Raw genomic sequence first — 18686 nt, forward strand, 5'->3', positions numbered from 1 at the left:
GTCAGTTTCAGCGGTGTCAGAAAGCCATCATTGGAGCATAGTTTAAACAGACAACAAAAGACAACGAAAAGAGAATTACACAATCCACATTATTAATGAAGGCCGAGTTTAGCTCAGAATCCGTGAGATAGAATGTCGGTCGTAAAAGAGGAGAGAAGAATGATGCACTATAAATATGGAGTGATCTCCCTGAAAAGAAGTATAGACTTCGAGAAATAAACTATTACTTCATGTCATCTACTCAATTCGCGCCTTCAAGATGGCACGGTCGTTGAACATTCTTATTCTTGGTGGCGCAGGAGCACAAAACTCGTATGTTGCCCAAGAACTTGCCCAGGCAGGCCATAAAGTGCGCATCCTCAGTCGAGATACAGAAAAAGAAGAGCCCAAGAAGTTGGCGGCTTTGCCCGGCATCGAAGTCGCCCAGGGCGATACTTATGACGAAGAAGTGCTCACATCTGCCTTTGAGAACATTGAGTCTGTCTTTGTGAATACAAATGGGTTCGCAATTGGAGAGAAGAGCGAAATCTATTGGAGTATTCGCATCTACGAACTCGCGCTCTGGGCTGGTGTAAAGCACTTCATCTACAGCACTCTGCCATTCGTGTCCAAGAAGAGCGGCTTCAATCCCAAATTCCGCGTCCCGTTTGTGGATGGAAAGGCCAAATTCGGAGGTATGGAGTCATGGCTTCTACTTGACTGTGCTTCTACTAAGTCTACATTCTAGAATACCTCAAGTCTCAGCCAACAGATGTCATGAACTGGAGCCTGTTGGAAAGCGGCCCGTACGCTGAGGACAGCCTGTATCGACGTGCTCCCAAGCTTGACGAAAAGACTGGCGAATGGATCTGGGATTTATTCTTAGGAGAGAGCGGCTGCATGGCACTCGTATCTCTGAGAGATCTCGCCTGGTTTGCGCGGTACATGTTTGAGAACCCCGAAGAGTTCCGCGGAGACCTCTTGAGCGTGGGCATCAAGCACACTTCAGGAGCAGAGCTCGCTGCCGCACTTACAGCAGTCACAGGCAAGCCGTCAAAATACGTTCCAATGACCGAAGAGAAATTTCGTCAGATCTTTCCACTTATTAAATTAGGTGTGGCCCATTCACCGGGATACGATGACCCTACGCTTTGGACGCCGCAAAAGATGTTTTATAACTGGTTCACGGTCTGGACGAATAGCATTGGTAACACGGGGCTGTGGACGAGGGACTATCAGCGTCTGGATAAAATTAAGCCAGATCGCATCAGAACTGTCGAGGAATGGATGAGATCTGTTGACTATGATCCCGAGAAGTCTGAGAAGTCTGTATTGAAGAGCGGCTATACCTTGGCAGGCATTGGTGAGGTTGTCGGATAGTGATGGGACACTAAGGGAAAAGTCGTCTAGCACCATAAGCCTGTTATTTAACACTCCAGTTGAAGCTACATAGGGTACATGTCAGTCTAAATTTGGGAATATCTAATTACAAGCCGTATTTACGACTAGCAATAGTAGCAATAGTAGCAATAGTTACATAATATAAATCTACACTCTGGTGGTTAATGGTCCGGGAACACCAGCGCGCGCCAAGGGGGGTTGCTGATAACAATTTCAACAAGGGATCACCTGTGGTGACTCCTCTGATGAGCCTGAGGTGGCCGTCAGTGGTTGCCACTGGATACCGGCGCTTCATTGTAAACGGCAAATAAGTGTGGTTCTTTTACGCAAGTGTCACGTTCTAAGATAGTATGAACAGCTGTAAAAAAGATGGGACAACGTTAAGGAACAAGATTGAAAGAAAACGGATCAGAGGTGTAGACTCTGTAGAGAACCAGGCTGGGTAATGGCGACTCCTCGAAGATGTCGAAGATGGGCTCTCCTCTGCTCGTAAGGAAAAATTAAGAGTCACGCGACGAGGCGGCCGAGGCTTTCAACCAACACGCAGTTACATTCGTGAGAAATAAGCTAAACAAAAAGCTTTTTATCAATTCTATTTCTCATCTAACTACCCTGGCTGGGGGCCGAAAAGCACTTCGGATGTCGGGGCCCACCATGTATATACATGTACCTTGTGCACCCCAAACTTCTCGCCATCGGTGATGCTCTGTTAAAGGTAGCCCAACAAGTCGCAAGAGCCTCCTACCTCTTGGAGCCAAGTTGGTACTTGTGCCCATATGCTCATTTGGAACTTGGAGTTACTGCTGTTGGTCGAGCATCTAACATTTCTTGGCCTGCGCCACCACGCCCCAGGCAATTTGCAAAGATTCGCGGAACAGTGCCTAGAAGCGGCTAGCACTGGCAGCTGATGAGGTCTCAGTGGGCGTGCTAGGGAGATCTGCCGCCTTCCGGCTGACGTGCCACTAGGAGCCGCCCAAAAGATGAGCTTTGGGGCATTTTCAGAGTGAATGTATGCATGTATGCATGAATGCATGTACCTGGATACCTGGTATCTGCTGCGGTGACTTGAAGATTTCCATTGGGCCTTTAAATGGCTGGTTACATGTCATGTCGGGTTAAAGAAGCGGGCTCGACTCGTCCAGGCCCGGGCCCGCACCGCTTCCGTACTCCGCACAAACAAACATGCACTCCGTTTACTCCATTTATAGTAATCGCCGTCTTGACTCTCCCTCCTGTAAACAATTTCCTCCTCCCGTACATCGTGCAGCACACAGCCAACCTTACCGGACCGATTGCTTCCTTTTGATTAGACTGGAGTTCGCGGTAATTTCTGCCATTATCCACAATCTATTGGTTTTGATGTTGAACATATATACTTAATGGCCAGCTTACTTGTGGGACTATTTGCACATGTGAAATAATACTAGTCAACCGTCAATGACAATGGCCACCACGTTTCTTTCCTTCTCACGCCTCCCCTTTGACATTCGCAGTCAAATCTGGGCCTTGGCAGCGTACCCACGTCTCATCCACGTCCGCACAACGCCCAAGCCAGGCCGTTTTGAGGGCCACCGTTTTGCAGGCTCGGACCGTTATTTTGCCTCTATGATTCCACAAGCGGAACTCATGCATGTCTGCCAGGAGTCTCGTCAACTCGCCCCATATCAGAAAGCATTCTTCACTACCTTACCTGGCGACTCCGAGACTCGGTATATTTGGGTTAACTTTAACGAGGACATGATCTGCCTCGAACACCACAATCTGTACGCCCTTGACCCGCATGCGGCCGATATTCAGCGGCTTAGGTTCACCGTTCCAACGGGGAGAGAATTTGAAGACTGGGCCGAAACATTTACTAGATTTACGAGCTCCAGGTTCACGCAGTTTACCGTTCTGCGGGAAGTGCACTTGGCCATATCGCATGACATGCATTTCTGGGGGGCAACCGCTGGCTCGTATGGCGTTTGTCCTATCGATAATGTTAGGTTTCTTGACATTCAGACGGGGCTCATGTTGACTAAAGCTCAGATTGAGTTAGCAGAGGAATGGGAAAGCCAGAAGGGGTGGCTAGTACAGAATATGGATGACATTGACGAAGAGTTGTGGTCCTTTAGTGGTTATCCTTTTATTGAGCTTTGCTTAGAGGTAGAATAAGATGACTGTATAATACAATAACTAAGCTAGATCAAATGATGGAGAGAGATTTTTATAAGGTGAAATATAAGTTTAAAATAATTGAATACTAACGTTTTCAAACCGCCAACTACGTAGAATTCCAAATATCTCTCTCGTCTCTTGTCCTGATCTTATTTTTTTGCTGGTGGTTTTGGGAGACATCCTGCAGCTTTGTTATGTGCATTCGTAAAAGCCCCTATGACTGTTCTGTGATCGTCCGCTTTTCTTTGGTCTTCACTTGGATCAGAACCATCAGCTGGGGGTCCATAGAAATCCTTATTCGCTTCCTTCATCAAATCTTCTAGCTGTTCTTTGGTGCCTTTTCCTGCTTTCACGGCCTCATCTACTGCTGCTTCCCAGTCAACAGTCTTCCAATCCTTTGTACTATCAACCGGATTGACGGACGCATCGAGGATCTCTATCTTCACATCGATGCCACGGGGTTTCAAGTATTTTAAAAGGCAGCTCGAGCCACTCTGTATGCCTCGTACAACTTTGCAGGAACAAGTGACTGGGCTGTTGACTTGCAAGAGTACGTGGAGTAAGTAATTGCCCCTTTACTGCCACGTGAATATGAATGCCAGCAAGCGAAATCTCTTATCTAGTGGCACTAAAGAGGACGACGGCCCTGACGACAACTTTGTCGCTGTCATTAAAGGCGATTATTATGCAAATCGCAACGCAAATTACACCAGTCTGGACCAGCTTACAGATAACAAAGGTAGTATTCCCTTCTACTGCATGGATCAGTACATCATCGATTTAGAACTCCATATTATGAGCGACGCGTTAGCCAAGTACAAGGATATTGTTAACAGCGGCTATGACGACAAGTTTAAAATCTATGAGGAGTATACTATGGAGCTGGTCCTTACTTAGATTAATGCCTTTATGGGCAACGGATATGCCGATAACTTCATTAAGTGCGAAGAGACACGCAAGAGCATATGCTGTTCCAGTTGCGAGGTAACAGCTTGTGGCGCCATCTGCGACAACTCACCAGACTGCCAAAATCGTGTTCTTAGTAACCATGCGATAACTTGTCCCACAGTCTTTAAGCATCCGCCGTGGCGAGCATGGAAAAGGTTGTCAAGGAGGCCAATGAAATTAAAAAGCAAGAGCTTTAGGAGATGATTGCTAATTTCATCGGTGCTGTTCTTTTTTTCATCCCCTTTGTAGGAGAAGCGGTGGATAGTAGTATGGTGGCTATCCGCTCTGCCTTGGAGATGGCTGAAGCTGCGGGAGAAGCTGGATTATTAGCTTACACCATTGTACAGGATCCTAACAATGCCTTCATAGCTGTGTTCAGTACACTTGGCGGGTGCAGGCATGAGCCGTTCCGCGTGATTAAAGGCTGCGAATAAGAGGAGAGGGATAAAAGAGGACAACATTAGGAAGCTGGGGTCAATCATGGATGATTTGGCCAAGATTGATGATGTCCGTGGAGGGACGTGTAAGATTTAGTGGTGTTTTAGATAAAATCTCCCCTCTCGATTACCTACCTACCTAGGCACCTAAGTACTATATAAGGAGCCTATAGACCCCGCTCCCAGATTCGTCCAGCACTCGTCACTTACACAACGATGGGAATTAGCTCATCAAAATCTGTTCACCGCCAGGACAATGGAGAAGAAGAAGAAGAAGAAGACGACGATTTTGAAAACATTCTGTCAAAGGCCGCCTTGGCCAGGAGAACCGAGCGCATACGCCTCGACTTTCCCATTGAGTTTCCAGTCTTGGATGCTACCCATTGCGAATACACGCCCTTTATATCGCCTGGTGCGTTGGTTCCCTACTCAGTCAACGAATAAAGCCTTCAAAAATCTAATGCAAGCTTCAGATCATCCTTCTCTTCTAACCACACTGCCTCCCGAGCTCATTACGAATCTTGTGAGCCATCTAGACAATCGCTCAATCAAGAATCTACGCTTGACTTGCAGACTCTTTCGTGTCGTCAAGTTACGCATCAGCCGAGTCTTTCTCTCTGCCAATCCACTCAATATTCACGTCCTTCGCTCTATTGCCGATCATGATGTGTATCGCCAAGGCATCATCGAGCTTATTTATGACGATGCCCGCTTATGTCATTCCAGTACTGATCATTCCGACAATGCGCTTCCCGAAGAAGTCTCGAGATTGTATTTTGATAGGTCAATAACAGGTATGGAATGGTTTCAAACGAGACGGGATATGAACCTCAATGATTTGAGACAGCGCCGAAGGGGAGAGGACCCAGGCCGCCCTGAACACCTTGCTATATCACGACAAGTAAATGCCGAGTTATCGCTAGAAGAATCATGGACATATTACCAAGATCTAGTACGTCAGCAAGACGACGTGGTGGCTCATGGAGCTGATATTGAGGCATTTCAATACGCCTTGCAACGGTTCCCCGCTCTACGAAGAGTCTCTGTTACACCTGCTGCTCATGGGTGGCTATTCACTCCTCTCTACGAGACTCCTATGATTCGGGCTTTTCCCTCTGGATTTAATTATCCAATTCCCCGTGGCTGGCCAACGAAGCTTCCTGGCTATCCTGGCGAAGAACCTGCGCCGTGGGAAGATTCAAAAGCGCGATGGCGCGGCTATTGCCTAGTTACAAAGATTTTGGCTCAACAGCAACAGCATCATCGCGTCTCTGAGTTTCTTATTGACTCCCACTATCTTCATACTGGCCTTAACTGCCGTATCTTCGAAGAACCATCTCAGGAATATTCGGATCTTCTCTCCTGCCTTCAGCTTCCGGGCTTGAAGAGATTACATTTATCCCTTATGGTGGAATACAGTTGGACAGATTTTCGCCAGAGTCTTATGCGAAATGCTTTAGCAAAAGCTTCTCAACTAGAGCATTTCAGCTTGGAAACAAGCATGAACCATTTCAGCTATTCTCCCAACCGTTACCCCCACCATGAAAGGCCACCAGCGCTGCAAACGTTTCTTCCCATTGATTGCTGGACATGGTTACAGCATTTTCGGCTATGGAACTTTCCTGTGGATTCCGCTGACTTGATATCAACGCTCTCACAGCTTCCCGCGCTACAGTCGCTTGAGCTGGGATTTTTGTGCATGGGATCTAACACACAGCGCCAGTTACTGGAGGATATGCGCGACACTCTATGTTGGCATGAGCGGCTCACGAAACCCAAAGTCACGTTTGCTGTATCTGACCTCAGTCCCAGTCGTCAGATGCCAGGGCGCGCAATTTGGTTTGACGAGGAAGTTGAAAACTTTCTGTATCACGGTGGCGAGAATCCCTTTGAGAATAAAGCATACGATAACATACGCTATGATATGGGAGTCGTAAGAGATGCCTATGATCCATTGTATGAGAGGCTTCATGTAGATCCTTTGAAGTATCATAAGCTATATATGGCGTGAGAGGGGCTTCAATGAGTACAAATGATTAAAATAAAAGCATACTGGCTGAAATGAACTGTTCTGAGTGACTTTCCAATCAATTCTCATGCAATGGGTGCGGAACGCCAATTGTAACATTGATAATTGAATGATATGTACCTTACAAAACCGGTGGTTTTTTGTATCGATTCTGTCGCCATTCTCGAGAGGCCTGCGAGTTGCGACAATGTCGATTAAAATTAGAACGACCTTCCCACAAAGAAATTCATTAACACTGGTTAACAAATCATAACACATGTTGTAACTTCCTTGAGGCCAAAGTCACTCGCGCTACTTAATTCGACTTGTTTCGTAAATCTGGACTAATGGTACATGTTTGCGGCCTTATACCTACCGCAGGTACCTACTAGTATATTCGGGGCTTGTGTAAAGGCAAAAGGTGTCTTTTTTTACTCCTCCCCTTTGGCTTCTAATTGAATGGAACGACTTTGGTAGGACAACTTGTTTTACTTAGACTCGGGAATAAATACAAGTTATGTGGCTCGGCATGGGTAGCTAGGCAGCAATGCCTTTTGTGTCCCTGTTAACTGTTAGAAAGTCCCTCTCAAGGATTTTAGCGGCATTAGCTACAGCTCAGCATGCGACTTCGCTGTGCTGAAGAAGCCGTGATTCCGAGGCCAATGTCTACGAATGAGTGAAGGACACTGTGTCCTAAATAACATCAGTTACTTGTGTATACACTATGGCTATTTTATTTATAGCCTGTACGTGTCCCTTCTGAATGCATTCGGGACTTGATCGGATCGCAAGCTCATCAACTGGCGCCTGTCTGTTTTGTTTCATACAGACCCCCGCAATTGTTGCGCGTCTCGCCTCCATTATCGCCAAGTCCAAGGTAAAAGTCAAAGAAAATGGCTACATATAGGCTTGTGCCCAATTGCACGGTAGACGATGCCGTCGGTCTGGCAAATTCCAACATGACAGCTTTTTACGGCGAGCCTTGGTGGAACATGAATTGGGACAAGCCTCTCGATGCAATTATCGAATCTGCTGCGGCCAGAATGCCCACCAATCTCCTGAAGGAGAGAGATGTACGACGGCATCAGAAAGTCATAGACACGGCAACTGGTCAAGTTGTTGGCTATGCTCGATGGATATTACCGGCGTCGCACGCAGATTCCTGGCTTGATGCCCAAGTCCCGGATGTGAGTGAACAGGATAAGGCTCGCTTCCAGGCAGCCTACGAGGCAGCCGACTGGGCCATCCGACCCGAGGTTGAAAACTCGGATGATCTCGTTACTGAGCAATTTCATAAGCATGCCCCTAAAGGCCCTTATATTAGTAAGTATTATCGATTTTTTCTTCAAAGTCATGTCGCTGAAGGGAGAATAGAGCTCGATTACCTGGGAGTGCATCCCGACCATCATCGCCGAGGAATCGGCAGCATGCTTGTCAAGTCAGGTGTAGAACAAGGCAATCAACTAGGGTTGGATTTGTATATGATGTCCATGGGGCAGAAAGCAGTCGATATGTATGCGAAACATGGTTTCGAGGAGCTGGATAGCCTGAAACAAGATATGGCTCAATGGGGCCGCGAGGGGAGTTACGATACTTGGATCTTGGTAAAGCATCCCGAGATCAAGTAAGTGGGGTGCCTCTAATCACAAGTGCGCGATCATCTCTCTTTAGCATCATTAATAATAAAACTGAGCCTGAGTTATCCATAAAGAGCTGTACAATATGGCGCTGCCTATCCAAAATATACGCCAGAATGCTACTTCTTGTTGTATCTCTGATGCAAGTAGTTCTCTTATGAGAAGTTGGTAAGTAAAATAAGACACACTTGATAATGTCTGTCTTGTGTAACAGAAGAAAAATCGCAGTAGCTGGACAAACTATATCAAAAAACGTAGACTATAGGCTTTCCTTCTCCGCTTGTCCATTGTTTTCTACTTCTACATCTTTCGAAACACACTCCGGTCCCCCCACAATCTCTTGATCAGTCTCTTTTAGTGGATTTGATTTGTTACATGCGTGTTCGAAAACCTCCGCCGCCGGCAAAATAAGAGCTATTTCCGAGCCCTTAAAGAAACCGACTGAAATGATATGACCCAGAATGTTATTGCTTGCGTCCCGAACCCAGCTCGTGGTGTAATTAGGGCCCAATGATCCTGCAAATCTTGCTGCATATACCAGGAGATATCGGCCACTACCATTTAATTGTACTGACCAATGGTCTGGTCGTCGAGTCCCTTGGATGTGGCCACCGCTAGGAGTTATAGCTGTGACGTGCATAGGGCCATCATGGTGTGCCGCACGCTTGCCCTGGTCATCGGGTGGCGTAGCAGAGGAGATTTGGGTAGAATTCTTATGATCGCTTGCCATAGATGAAGCTGAGTCACCCGAACTTTCGGTTTCTGATTCATCATTCTCTTCCGAATCTGAAACGCTTCTCCGTCTTTCTTTCATTTCGATTCCTTCGTCGTCTTTATCTTCTTCATCATCCTCATCTTCTTCATCATCTTGATCGTCTTGGATGTCGTGAGCGATTACTGTCACTTCATATTTAGATGATTGGTCCAATCCTAGTGTGTAGCAATGCGATTCATATCCATATTGCGTCGCATACACGTAGAATTTATTGTCGTTCCAGGCCATATCTAACAAAATCTGAGCGGTTCAGTAATCCTCGATTTTTGCGGTTCAATGACCATGGAGCTGAGAATATTGTACCAAGGGTTAACATCACAAGTTGACTATAGCCAGCGAATGAAGCTATTGAAACTGTCTTTTGCCCGTTTAACAGAAATAGAGAATAACTGTTGGTAGATAACACACACTTAAAAAGGCTGTCTATTACGGCCTTAATTATCTAGAGGAGAAGTCGAGGACAAGACCTCTTGTACATACACAGCTTCATGATCCATACAGTTGGTGTGCAACCAGTATTGCCTTGTCTGGCAGTGGCATTTTGAACATTCATAACATGATTTTTTGTCTAATATTGCGAAGCTGATGTGCTCTTTGATCACTAGCTGATACATAATTTGGGGGTGGGGGTGTTCTTTGCCTGCGCGACAACTGTTGCTCTCTTTGATGATACTGCAGGAGACTTGACCTTCTTCGGCTGCTCCGCTCCCCTTTTCTTTTGGTCATTGGGATACTACCTTATTCATGGCTTCTTTGTTGGCGAATCATGGTCCTGTGCTTTGGATGTTCTCGACCTTCAAGCCATGACGGCGCAATATGCAAATATGGCAATGGATTGAAACTATTAGTTGGGGCTGGGACCATATACTATCATTGTGTGTAAATTTCTTTCAACAAAATGTAATCAGCTGAACTATTGCTTGGACAAAAACTTCGCATTGTTTGAGTAATAGGTATAGTTCTCGCTCTGCTGCTAATATTAATGTTTGTTCTCAGGATCGAGACGAATGAGTCGTACTCACTTGATCAATACACCCTTGTCATGATATGGAGACACGCGTTAATTCATCCAACGTGAGGCGGTAGGCGTTGGTTTGGGCTCGCTGTAATATGCTAACATCTCTATTACAAACATCAACCTCAAACCTAAAAGTTGTCCCTCAGATAGTGTGCCTGGTACCATAAAAGATCTGGGTTGTTATACCTTTATTGACGGTAAAAGAACTGTTTCTCATTTGACACGCTGCTATTTAATACATGTAACTTCTACAAGCTTCGCTGTCATTGCTACTAGCTCCTGACTTATACACCATTCCTAAGCTGTCTTTGTTCTTTGACAAAGTCCAGCCATTATGTGCCTAGACCTCTTGTCAACGAATTTTTCGCGCATTTTCCGCAAAGAGATCAGTCTTAGCGCAGCAAGTTTTCCAGTGTCTGAAGTTTGACGTTGCGTAAATCGATGTTCGCCCAGGTACTATTAAAGTGAAGAATGAAATCCTCCCTGTCCTCGGGTGAACACGCCATGACACTTTTTTTGAGAAACTCCTGAACTTTTCCACCTTATTTTTTAAGAACCTCTGGTGCGACCTTTCGAATCAATCCGATGCAGATGAATCTACAATGGATACCCTCCTCTTCCTCTTGCTCGATAGCTAGGAAGACGATTAGATAAGCAACCTGCTGATCAACATCATCAGTTTGCATGTTTTCATGATCCTTTGCTGCTGTACGTCCGAAAATGAAGACAGCCCCAGTCTCAGTTGTAGGGTTTCTTGATATCAATACTCTTCACGTGTGTGTAAACCGGGTGCTCCCACTTCTCTACCTCGGGGCAAACTGACTTTTCCCCTGTTCTCCATCAGATTACAGAGAAGAGCTAACGCGGCAGAATTGGCAGTTAAATCTTCTCAATTTATGGAATCCTATCCCATCGGAGCCTGTATCGCAGAAGGCAGAGAGACAGAGTGGGGATCCATATAAAGGTAGCGAATCGGTATTATTTGCATGCGGACAGACGCATGTATGCGAGGTGGCTCTACACTGCCGCTCCACACAGCTTCAGTCATACCCTTGGCAAGGCAGCCGTACCTCAATGTTTCTCCGCTTTCTCATCACCCAACCTTGTCAGCCTGCTACTCGAAGCAATTACACAGAGTCGCTGTTCTGTGAAGATTTCTATTGGCTACAGATTTCTACTGGCTGCTACGGCTATTGAGACAGCGAATCGCAATTTACACTTTACACTTGGACAGATGCGTAAGGCGGTGTCACATCCATGGTAAGGTAGTCAGTCACCTTCAATGTGTAGTACTTATTTCTCACTTACGTGATGAGGATATCTATTCAGCCTCTCCAGGCACCATATGAGGCTCTGAGGCTCTAGTTGGGCTAGTGTATCATAGCACTGGTGGATCTTTAGATGCGAGAAGCGACATTGAACAAAAACAGTTGCTAAGGGGCTCGCCGAAGGTTCGCATAAAGATTTCGCATTCTAGTATCATGCGTTCATAATACGTGGCGCAATGGATCAAAGCGTGCGCATGCCGCGGCTCAAAAGCGTACTCCACTGTCCCTCGGTAATAATTCCGTGAGTGGTTTCAATGACCAAGAGCTATTGATAGACATCGAGAGACTATTACTTTGAAACATTCGTCTGGTTACTCAGCTGCATCATTTACCGGCAGGTCAATAATTGCTCGTCGACTTGGACCGATGACCACCGATACCAGGACAGCCGAAACTTCAAGCCTCATGCAGACAGGGATTTCCTTTTTCCATTTATGGAATAGTCTCTTGATCTGACATTAAGCATGGTCCCGCCAAACGCTAGCGCAGGCAGGGATCTCTTATTTCCCTTTCTGTCACGCTAAACCACCCGCTTCTACACAGAAGCCATTCACGGTATGTGAATAGCTGCGACGAGCTTCTAGATATACGCCAATCCACAGAATTTGGCTTCGTAAATGGGTAGGTTTAATAATAACTTGTGGTCATTGCTCATCTGACAAATACAATGATCCAAAAATGAGTCAATCAAGCAGCCAGGGGAGATAGAATCTCCTGCGTGGAGAATGAGGTAGAATTACGCTGTATTTGTCTATAAAAGCAAGTCTATGCCTCTGAAATATCATAATTTAATCTCTACACTCAACAATATCATTTCATCATCTTTACAATATTCACCTCTAATTTTCTTGACACACCCAAAATGTCTACCATTGACTCCCTCTCTCTGCTCGGCAAGACTGCCATCGTCACCGGCTCCGGCAAAGAGAACGGCATCGGAGCAGCTATTGCTATCGCTCTCGCTCGCAACGGTGCGCGCGTGGCTATCAACTACGTCTCGGAAGCTACTGCCCCTCGAGCGGCGATAGTCGCAGCCAGCATTGAAGCCGTCGCAGGCAAGGACAGCGCTGTAGTGATTCAACAAGACATTTCCACGCCAGAGGGGACAAAGAAGCTAGTTGCCGAAGCTATCAAGGCTTTCGGGGTCGATCGCATTGATATTCTTGGTAAATATCATCCAAATGGTGCCTTCGCTGCAAATGAACGCATTTTACTAATGTCTTGTTCTATTATACTAGTGAACAATGCCGCCTGGGCTGCAAGGGAGCCTGTCTTGACCGCATCACCAGAAACCGTCCAAAAAACTTTTGAAGCCTGTGTTTTGGGCCCCCTGTATCTCATCCAGGCTACGGTGCCCCATATGCCACAAGGCGGAAGGATCATCAATGTCGGAAGCGTGGCTTCAAAGCTGGGTATCGAGCCCGTATACGGAGCCGCAAAAGCAGCCATGGATGCTCTGACTTTTAGTCTCGCAAGAGATGTAAGTGCAAAAGTCTTCTTCATCTCAATTCAGTTGATAAAAGCTAATGACCATGTCTAGCTGGGAAGCGATGGCAAACGCATCACGATCAACACTGTCATGCCAGGTCCTGTGCTTACTGACTCCTTGCCACCGACTCCCGAATTCGAAATGCTCAAAGACACGCTGTTAAACATGACTAGGGCTGAGAGGAGATTTGGGACTGTTGAGGATATTGCTGATTCAGTGCTGCTTCTCGCCAATGAGAAGAGCCGATGGATTACTGGAGAAAGTATTTCTGTCAGCGGCGGTATTGTGGGCAACTAGTTATGTGTAGTCTCTGTATACTTTTATGAGCTCAAATGGGTTAATCTCACATCAGAGTTAAATATCATCTGAGACTTCAGTGATCGCAGCACTTAATTATTGATCTCAATTGGCCCCCAGTGTGTCTACATGCCACTTCTTGTGGCTATTACATCGTGCTAGTTTGTTTGGCCGGCCCCCCGATCCGATGAGTGGAGCAACCCCATGCCAGTTAGTGTCTGGGGCTAACAAGGAAACCTTCCGGCCAGTCGGGCATATAAGAAGACCGCGCTCCTTTTCAAGACTTGGGAGCTTCTTTCCCTGATCTTTTTTCAACTTTTTTCTTAACTCAATACATACTCTTGTAATAACACATCAAATTGTCGGTGTCTAGTCATGGTTTCCAGACATCTGTCCTTTGTCAACATCTCTCGTCCCGACGAGGGCCAGAGCAAGCGTACCAAGGCATTGGTTCGTCGGCATGTCATGGCAGATGTCGGCCGTTCAAGGCGCAAAAAGGCAAAATACAAGATTATCCCTCTCCAGATTGCTGCCACAAATCCTTCATCAGGCACTGTTCCGGCAAATGCAGCAGCGGCTGAGCTACTCCCTCTTGTGAGGATGCCGCCATCGTTCCAATCCTGTCACATTGGCGATGATTCTCGCGCTTCAGAACTTATTACCTTCAGTCAGTGGTCTTGAGGAGAGATGATTGTTCCTATAACTATGTTTTTAACTCTAGGCTATAGTGACGGCTGAAGCTGACTTTGTGTACCGACCGTTTCGGTCATCGTGGCTTCGGATTGGCCTCTCTGATAGAGTCGCATTTGACTTATGGCTTGCACAAGCCGTAGTAATTCGCAATGGTCTGGTCCATAAAAACAACGCAATCGCCTATAATGAACTATTTGCGGATACCTCAGAAGCAAGTAGCTACTACTGCAAGTCGCTACACCAGCTGACGCTTCGACTCAACGATCGCGAAGATTGTATAAGTGAGGGCGTTATAGCGACCATCATGGGGTTTATATGTGTCGATGTAAGACTTTCTTCACTACTCATCTTCCCTTCAGGCGAGTCAGTCTAACGTAGCTCAGACTCGTGTCGACAATTGGAAGCGATTTACCGTGCATATGGATGGCTTGGAGCAAATATACCATCTTCGTCATGGATTCGATGCTTTAGACAGCGAAATTGTACTGATGACATTTTGGTGAGTGCAATGATCATATCAAAACCCGATATACTTACAGAATTTAATAAAAGAGCAGGGTTGATTTGATGGGCGCATCAATGCTCGACCGCTACCCGAGATTCTGTATCCCAAGGCAGCTGGCCAATTCTCCTCAGAGGACAAATAAAGACGATATTCCACAAACGCTGCGCACATTGCTTCATCATGCTGAAGAAGTAGCTCCTCAAGGGGGACGGATATACGCCATGCTACGGATGATGGCACCAGTTGTTGCCTTGATGAATCTGAATACCTGCAATGCCTTGTTCTGGACGGAATCGGCCGTTTTGGTCGAAATTCTCGGCGTTGTCAGCCATTTTGTGCTGTCCGTGCCAAAATGTCCGGAAGATGATGCACAAACGGATTATCCAGTCTTTGTGGTACAGAGAATGGTGCAGCTTGCGTGTTTGGTCATCATATCAGAGCTCAAACGACTTGCATCTTTCCACTGGGCAGACATTGGTCCTCTATGTGATCGCTTCATCAGCCTGTTGCAGGAATCTTCCCACGAACTACCTTTGGAGCTCAAAAAAGTGCGATTTTGGGCAATTGCGACGGCATACTCATTGGCGCGGCCCGAAAGTCGAGACTCACTGCTCGTCGAAGCGAGACGCTCCATGAGTGACCTCAACATCCACTCTTCTGAACAATTGATTGGGCAAATGAAAGATATTTTGTGGTTGACAAGTATCGATTCAACTATATTAGAGAGCATATTTGTATCCGGCAATGGGCAATTGCGACTGTCATCTAGGTAGATAAATGCATGAACGTCTGAAGAGGTAGAAAGCTGTATTACATAGATCGAGGAAAAGGTGGGCTTGATGATACACAACTGGCACCTCGGACTATCGCGCCGTGGTTTCGGAACGTCACATTCACTTTTGTGGGAGGAAAAAAAAAGGTAAAAAATAAACAAAAAAAAAATAGATAGAAGGAAAGCTATAGGTTCCCAGAGAAAAATAATGGTATATAATTTGACAATGAGTCGAGTTGCTACAGTCGCTCATTCATACTTCTGTGCTGCCCAAAAGGCGATACCGACTCCGCCGGGCTTACGTTTCTCCGCGCACAGTTCCTCATGGCGCTATCGTCGCCATTTTCTCAAGGTTCATGTAAAAGCTCTGGCAGATACCTCCAACAGTCGGCACATTATACTCCTGCCGGCGCCAATTCGATTAATTACCGAGAGAGAGAGGCGCAATTGGACCGCATACTGGAATCAAGCTCAATTCCACCATTGAAGAGCGACCGCCATTGCATATAAGCCTCGAATTGACTACGAAAACTCGAAACGACCAAGGCGATACCAAGAACCGCACTCCTCTGCTGGGAAAGCTACAAGCAGCCATTCCGCTCATCTCACACCTCCGATTCCTTCAAAATGGCCTCCTCTACGTCAATCACCGGGCTCTTCAGCCGGCTCTCCCTCCTCTCACGAAACACCACCAGCACCGCAACCGCAACCGCAGCCATGACATCGACATCAACCTCACGCCTCTTCTCAACAACCTCCTCCTCCCTCGCCCGCAAAGCTCCTCCCCCAGCCGGCGGCTCTGCCCCCAAAGCCGTCCGCCGCAACCGCCAAGCCCCCAAGTCCGAAAACTTCTTCCGCATCCGCACCCTGCGCCGCAACATGTTCTCGCCGGCCCCTCCCCCGCTGCGCATGGCCCGCCTGCGATACCTGCGCCACTGGACCATCCATCGCGCCTGGCAGCTCTTCCGCCGAAAGCAGCACGAGGCCATTGACAAGGAGAGGAGCAGGATGCACGCGGGAATGTACAACGCCTGCGAGGAGCTGCGGAAGACGGTTGGGCCTGGATCCAGAGGGGAGGGGTACCTGTACCGAGTTGCGATGGAGAAGAAGGGCGTTTATGGACTTGACGGTGTGCCGATAGAATATGCGAGGTTTCAGACGGACAGTCCGGCGAAGGAGGCGTGGAATCATGAGTGGAAGAGGTAGAGAGTTTGATATGGTTCAGCGGGAGGAGAGGGGGGGAAAAAGAAAAGAAGAAACGAGATAGACACGTTATGTACGAATATTAAGCATTGTATAGTATCACAACACCTCAGGGTACCGTTGCTGGCATCTTTGATAACATATGATACCGAGGACATGTAAAAGAAGCATAATGGATATGCGATCAGCAATCAGTCACAAGCAGTAAACATAGCACGCAATTGGGAGGCTCGACAATTTTATTGCCATCAGTGGAGTATAGATATCGCCTTCTCCATCATTCACCCTTTTCCGTCCAGAAAAACCACCCCCCAATATACCCCAGAGAGGAAAAAAGAAAAACCAGTTGTTGATCTATGCGACCAACCATATTAGTACAGAGGTTGAAGTCGCTTTCGAGTTAAGAGCGCTTTTTCTCCGCTGCAACAAAATACGCTTGCCAAAACATTGCGAGAATACAGGATGGTAAAAAAAAAAAATAGACAAGACATATTTCCAACAGATAAGCCAAAAAGAACAGTGAAGGAAAATTGTAGCGATTTCAACTCTGAGGTTGAAACTATGTTCTCGAATAGTTGTATGCTTTTTTGTGTTACCTCATATGATGAGAATCAGCCGTTTCAACAGAGCATCCGGATAATATTGGTTTAAAAGCCGTGAGATGGTAATGCAAAATATGCGGACACTCTTCGCGGTAGGAGATGAACTTCAAGTGTATGCGTTCATATAAGCGAGTAATAGCAAGCTGTGGGGACTCAAACATCGTGTCGTGATCTCATTCAGCAGCATGTGGGCCTGTAACGTGTACTTGGTCACTGTCTTTGGGCCAGACAGATATACCAAAGTCGGGTCGATTCGTGAGAGCAGGTTGGCATGTCGTTTTACAGAACGACACAGCAACCGGTAGTCTCCCCCTTCTCGAATGTAAGAAGGGCAGCTCTGGTGGCGGCTTCGAACACATCGTCGACGCCCTCTCCGCTCAAACTGGAGCATTCCAGATATCGCTTGGCTCCGATTTCTCGGGCAACGCCTTCGCCGTCGTGGGCAGTAACGAATCGTTGGGATTTCTTGCGCATCTCTTCAATGGCAACAGGGTCATCCCGCAGATCCTTTTTCAGTCCAACAAGAATGATGGGTACACCTTCGCAAAGACGAGTAGCCTCTTCGATCCACTATAGTAGTAATGTATCAGCCAAAAGAAAGTCCTATCCAAATGACACCCAGTATCGTCGAACCTTGTGCTTGACATTGTCAAGAGAATCGGGTGTATCAACCGAAAAGCCTATTAGGATAACATGCGCCTTGGAATAGGCAAGAGGCCGTAAACGTTCGTAATCTTCTTGACCAGCCGTATCCCACAGGGCAAGCTGCACGGACTTGCCATCTACTCTGCAGTCGGTTACGTAGTTTTCGAAGACGGTTGGGATCTAAGCCAGCTCGTTAATCTCGGCTCTGCGGGTCCTGCAGGCGCAGCGTGAACTCACATAATGCTATACGAATGATTAGCGACCGCACATGCCATCTAGACTGGGGCAGGCCCAAGATCTGGGGAAGAAGGAAACATGAACATACTGTAGGGAAATATCCAAGTGTGAAGACGCTGAGTAAACTTGTCTTGCCGCAGGCACCGTCTCCGATAATGACGAGCTTCCTACACGTTGCGATGGGTCAGCAAGCCGGTCCTTTATCCAGAACTGCCGGCGCTCCAGCCTCGACAGTCGCCCGTTACAAATTCGAGCCCTGGGCTTGCGACATGGAAGATTTTGGCTTTGATTCGTACCTGCGGATGACGTTTGACGCACTCCCGTTGGACATTTTGAACTGCTGTGATGATGTGCTGCTGGATGGGCAGTTGGATAAACAACAGACAGGGCCAGGCGCTGATTCTTGTGCCAAATGGAGCTTTCCCCAGTCCTACGGCCTATTCGCCGAAAGATCTGTGGATGGCAGGACCAGTTTAAAGCAGCGGTTCCCCGGGGAAATGCTGCTCAACTGCCGGCCTTTTGTATCTTCGTCTCGGCAACGCCGCTGCTGTGCTG

At 46.9% G+C, this 18686-nt stretch overlaps 8 protein-coding genes across 8 annotated transcripts; 7 read left to right on the forward strand and 1 right to left on the reverse strand.

Annotated features, from left to right (window-relative positions):
• Positions 1-259: 259 nt before the first annotated feature.
• Positions 260-1359, forward strand: TGAM01_v205233 (NmrA-like family protein; the record flags this gene model as incomplete). The annotated part of the gene is made up of 2 exons (XM_018803377.1): positions 260-674; positions 728-1359. 2 exons carry the CDS (start codon positions 260-262, stop codon positions 1357-1359), a joined length of 1047 nt encoding a protein of 348 aa, XP_018663415.1.
• Positions 1360-2823: 1464 nt separating this feature from the next.
• Positions 2824-3534, forward strand: TGAM01_v205234 (hypothetical protein; the record flags this gene model as incomplete). Its single annotated transcript, XM_024549600.1, has 1 exon — positions 2824-3534. The coding sequence occupies one exon, from the start codon at positions 2824-2826 to the stop codon at positions 3532-3534; it is 711 nt and encodes a 236-aa protein (XP_024405633.1).
• A 1604-nt stretch (positions 3535-5138) lies between these two features.
• TGAM01_v205235 (hypothetical protein) lies at positions 5139-6933 on the forward strand (the record flags this gene model as incomplete). The annotated part of the gene is made up of 2 exons (XM_024549601.1): positions 5139-5334; positions 5396-6933. The coding sequence occupies 2 exons, from the start codon at positions 5139-5141 to the stop codon at positions 6931-6933; spliced, it is 1734 nt and encodes a 577-aa protein (XP_024405634.1).
• Positions 6934-7823: 890 nt separating this feature from the next.
• TGAM01_v205236 (hypothetical protein) lies at positions 7824-8558 on the forward strand (the record flags this gene model as incomplete). Its single annotated transcript, XM_024549602.1, has 2 exons — positions 7824-8253; positions 8305-8558. 2 exons carry the CDS (start codon positions 7824-7826, stop codon positions 8556-8558), a joined length of 684 nt encoding a protein of 227 aa, XP_024405635.1.
• Positions 8559-12550: 3992 nt separating this feature from the next.
• TGAM01_v205237 (hypothetical protein) lies at positions 12551-13474 on the forward strand (the record flags this gene model as incomplete). The annotated part of the gene is made up of 3 exons (XM_018803373.1): positions 12551-12854; positions 12927-13168; positions 13229-13474. 3 exons carry the CDS (start codon positions 12551-12553, stop codon positions 13472-13474), a joined length of 792 nt encoding a protein of 263 aa, XP_018663411.1.
• Positions 13475-13849: 375 nt separating this feature from the next.
• On the forward strand, positions 13850-15445 carry TGAM01_v205238 (hypothetical protein; the record flags this gene model as incomplete). The annotated part of the gene is made up of 4 exons (XM_018803372.2): positions 13850-14141; positions 14203-14492; positions 14551-14666; positions 14725-15445. The coding sequence occupies 4 exons, from the start codon at positions 13850-13852 to the stop codon at positions 15443-15445; spliced, it is 1419 nt and encodes a 472-aa protein (XP_018663410.1).
• A 626-nt stretch (positions 15446-16071) lies between these two features.
• On the forward strand, positions 16072-16650 carry TGAM01_v205240 (hypothetical protein; the record flags this gene model as incomplete). Its single annotated transcript, XM_018803371.1, has 1 exon — positions 16072-16650. One exon carries the CDS (start codon positions 16072-16074, stop codon positions 16648-16650), a length of 579 nt encoding a protein of 192 aa, XP_018663409.1.
• Positions 16651-17528: 878 nt separating this feature from the next.
• TGAM01_v205239 (GTP-binding protein rho2) lies at positions 17529-18462 on the reverse strand (the record flags this gene model as incomplete). Its single annotated transcript, XM_024549603.1, has 4 exons — positions 17529-17819; positions 17883-18031; positions 18132-18298; positions 18428-18462. 4 exons carry the CDS (start codon positions 18460-18462, stop codon positions 17529-17531), a joined length of 642 nt encoding a protein of 213 aa, XP_024405636.1.
• Positions 18463-18686: the final 224 nt, after the last annotated feature.

This window comes from Trichoderma gamsii (genome assembly GCF_001481775.2).
Source record: "Trichoderma gamsii strain T6085 chromosome Unknown Scaffold_16.2, whole genome shotgun sequence".
NCBI classification, from domain to species: Eukaryota; Fungi; Ascomycota; class Sordariomycetes; order Hypocreales; family Hypocreaceae; genus Trichoderma; species Trichoderma gamsii.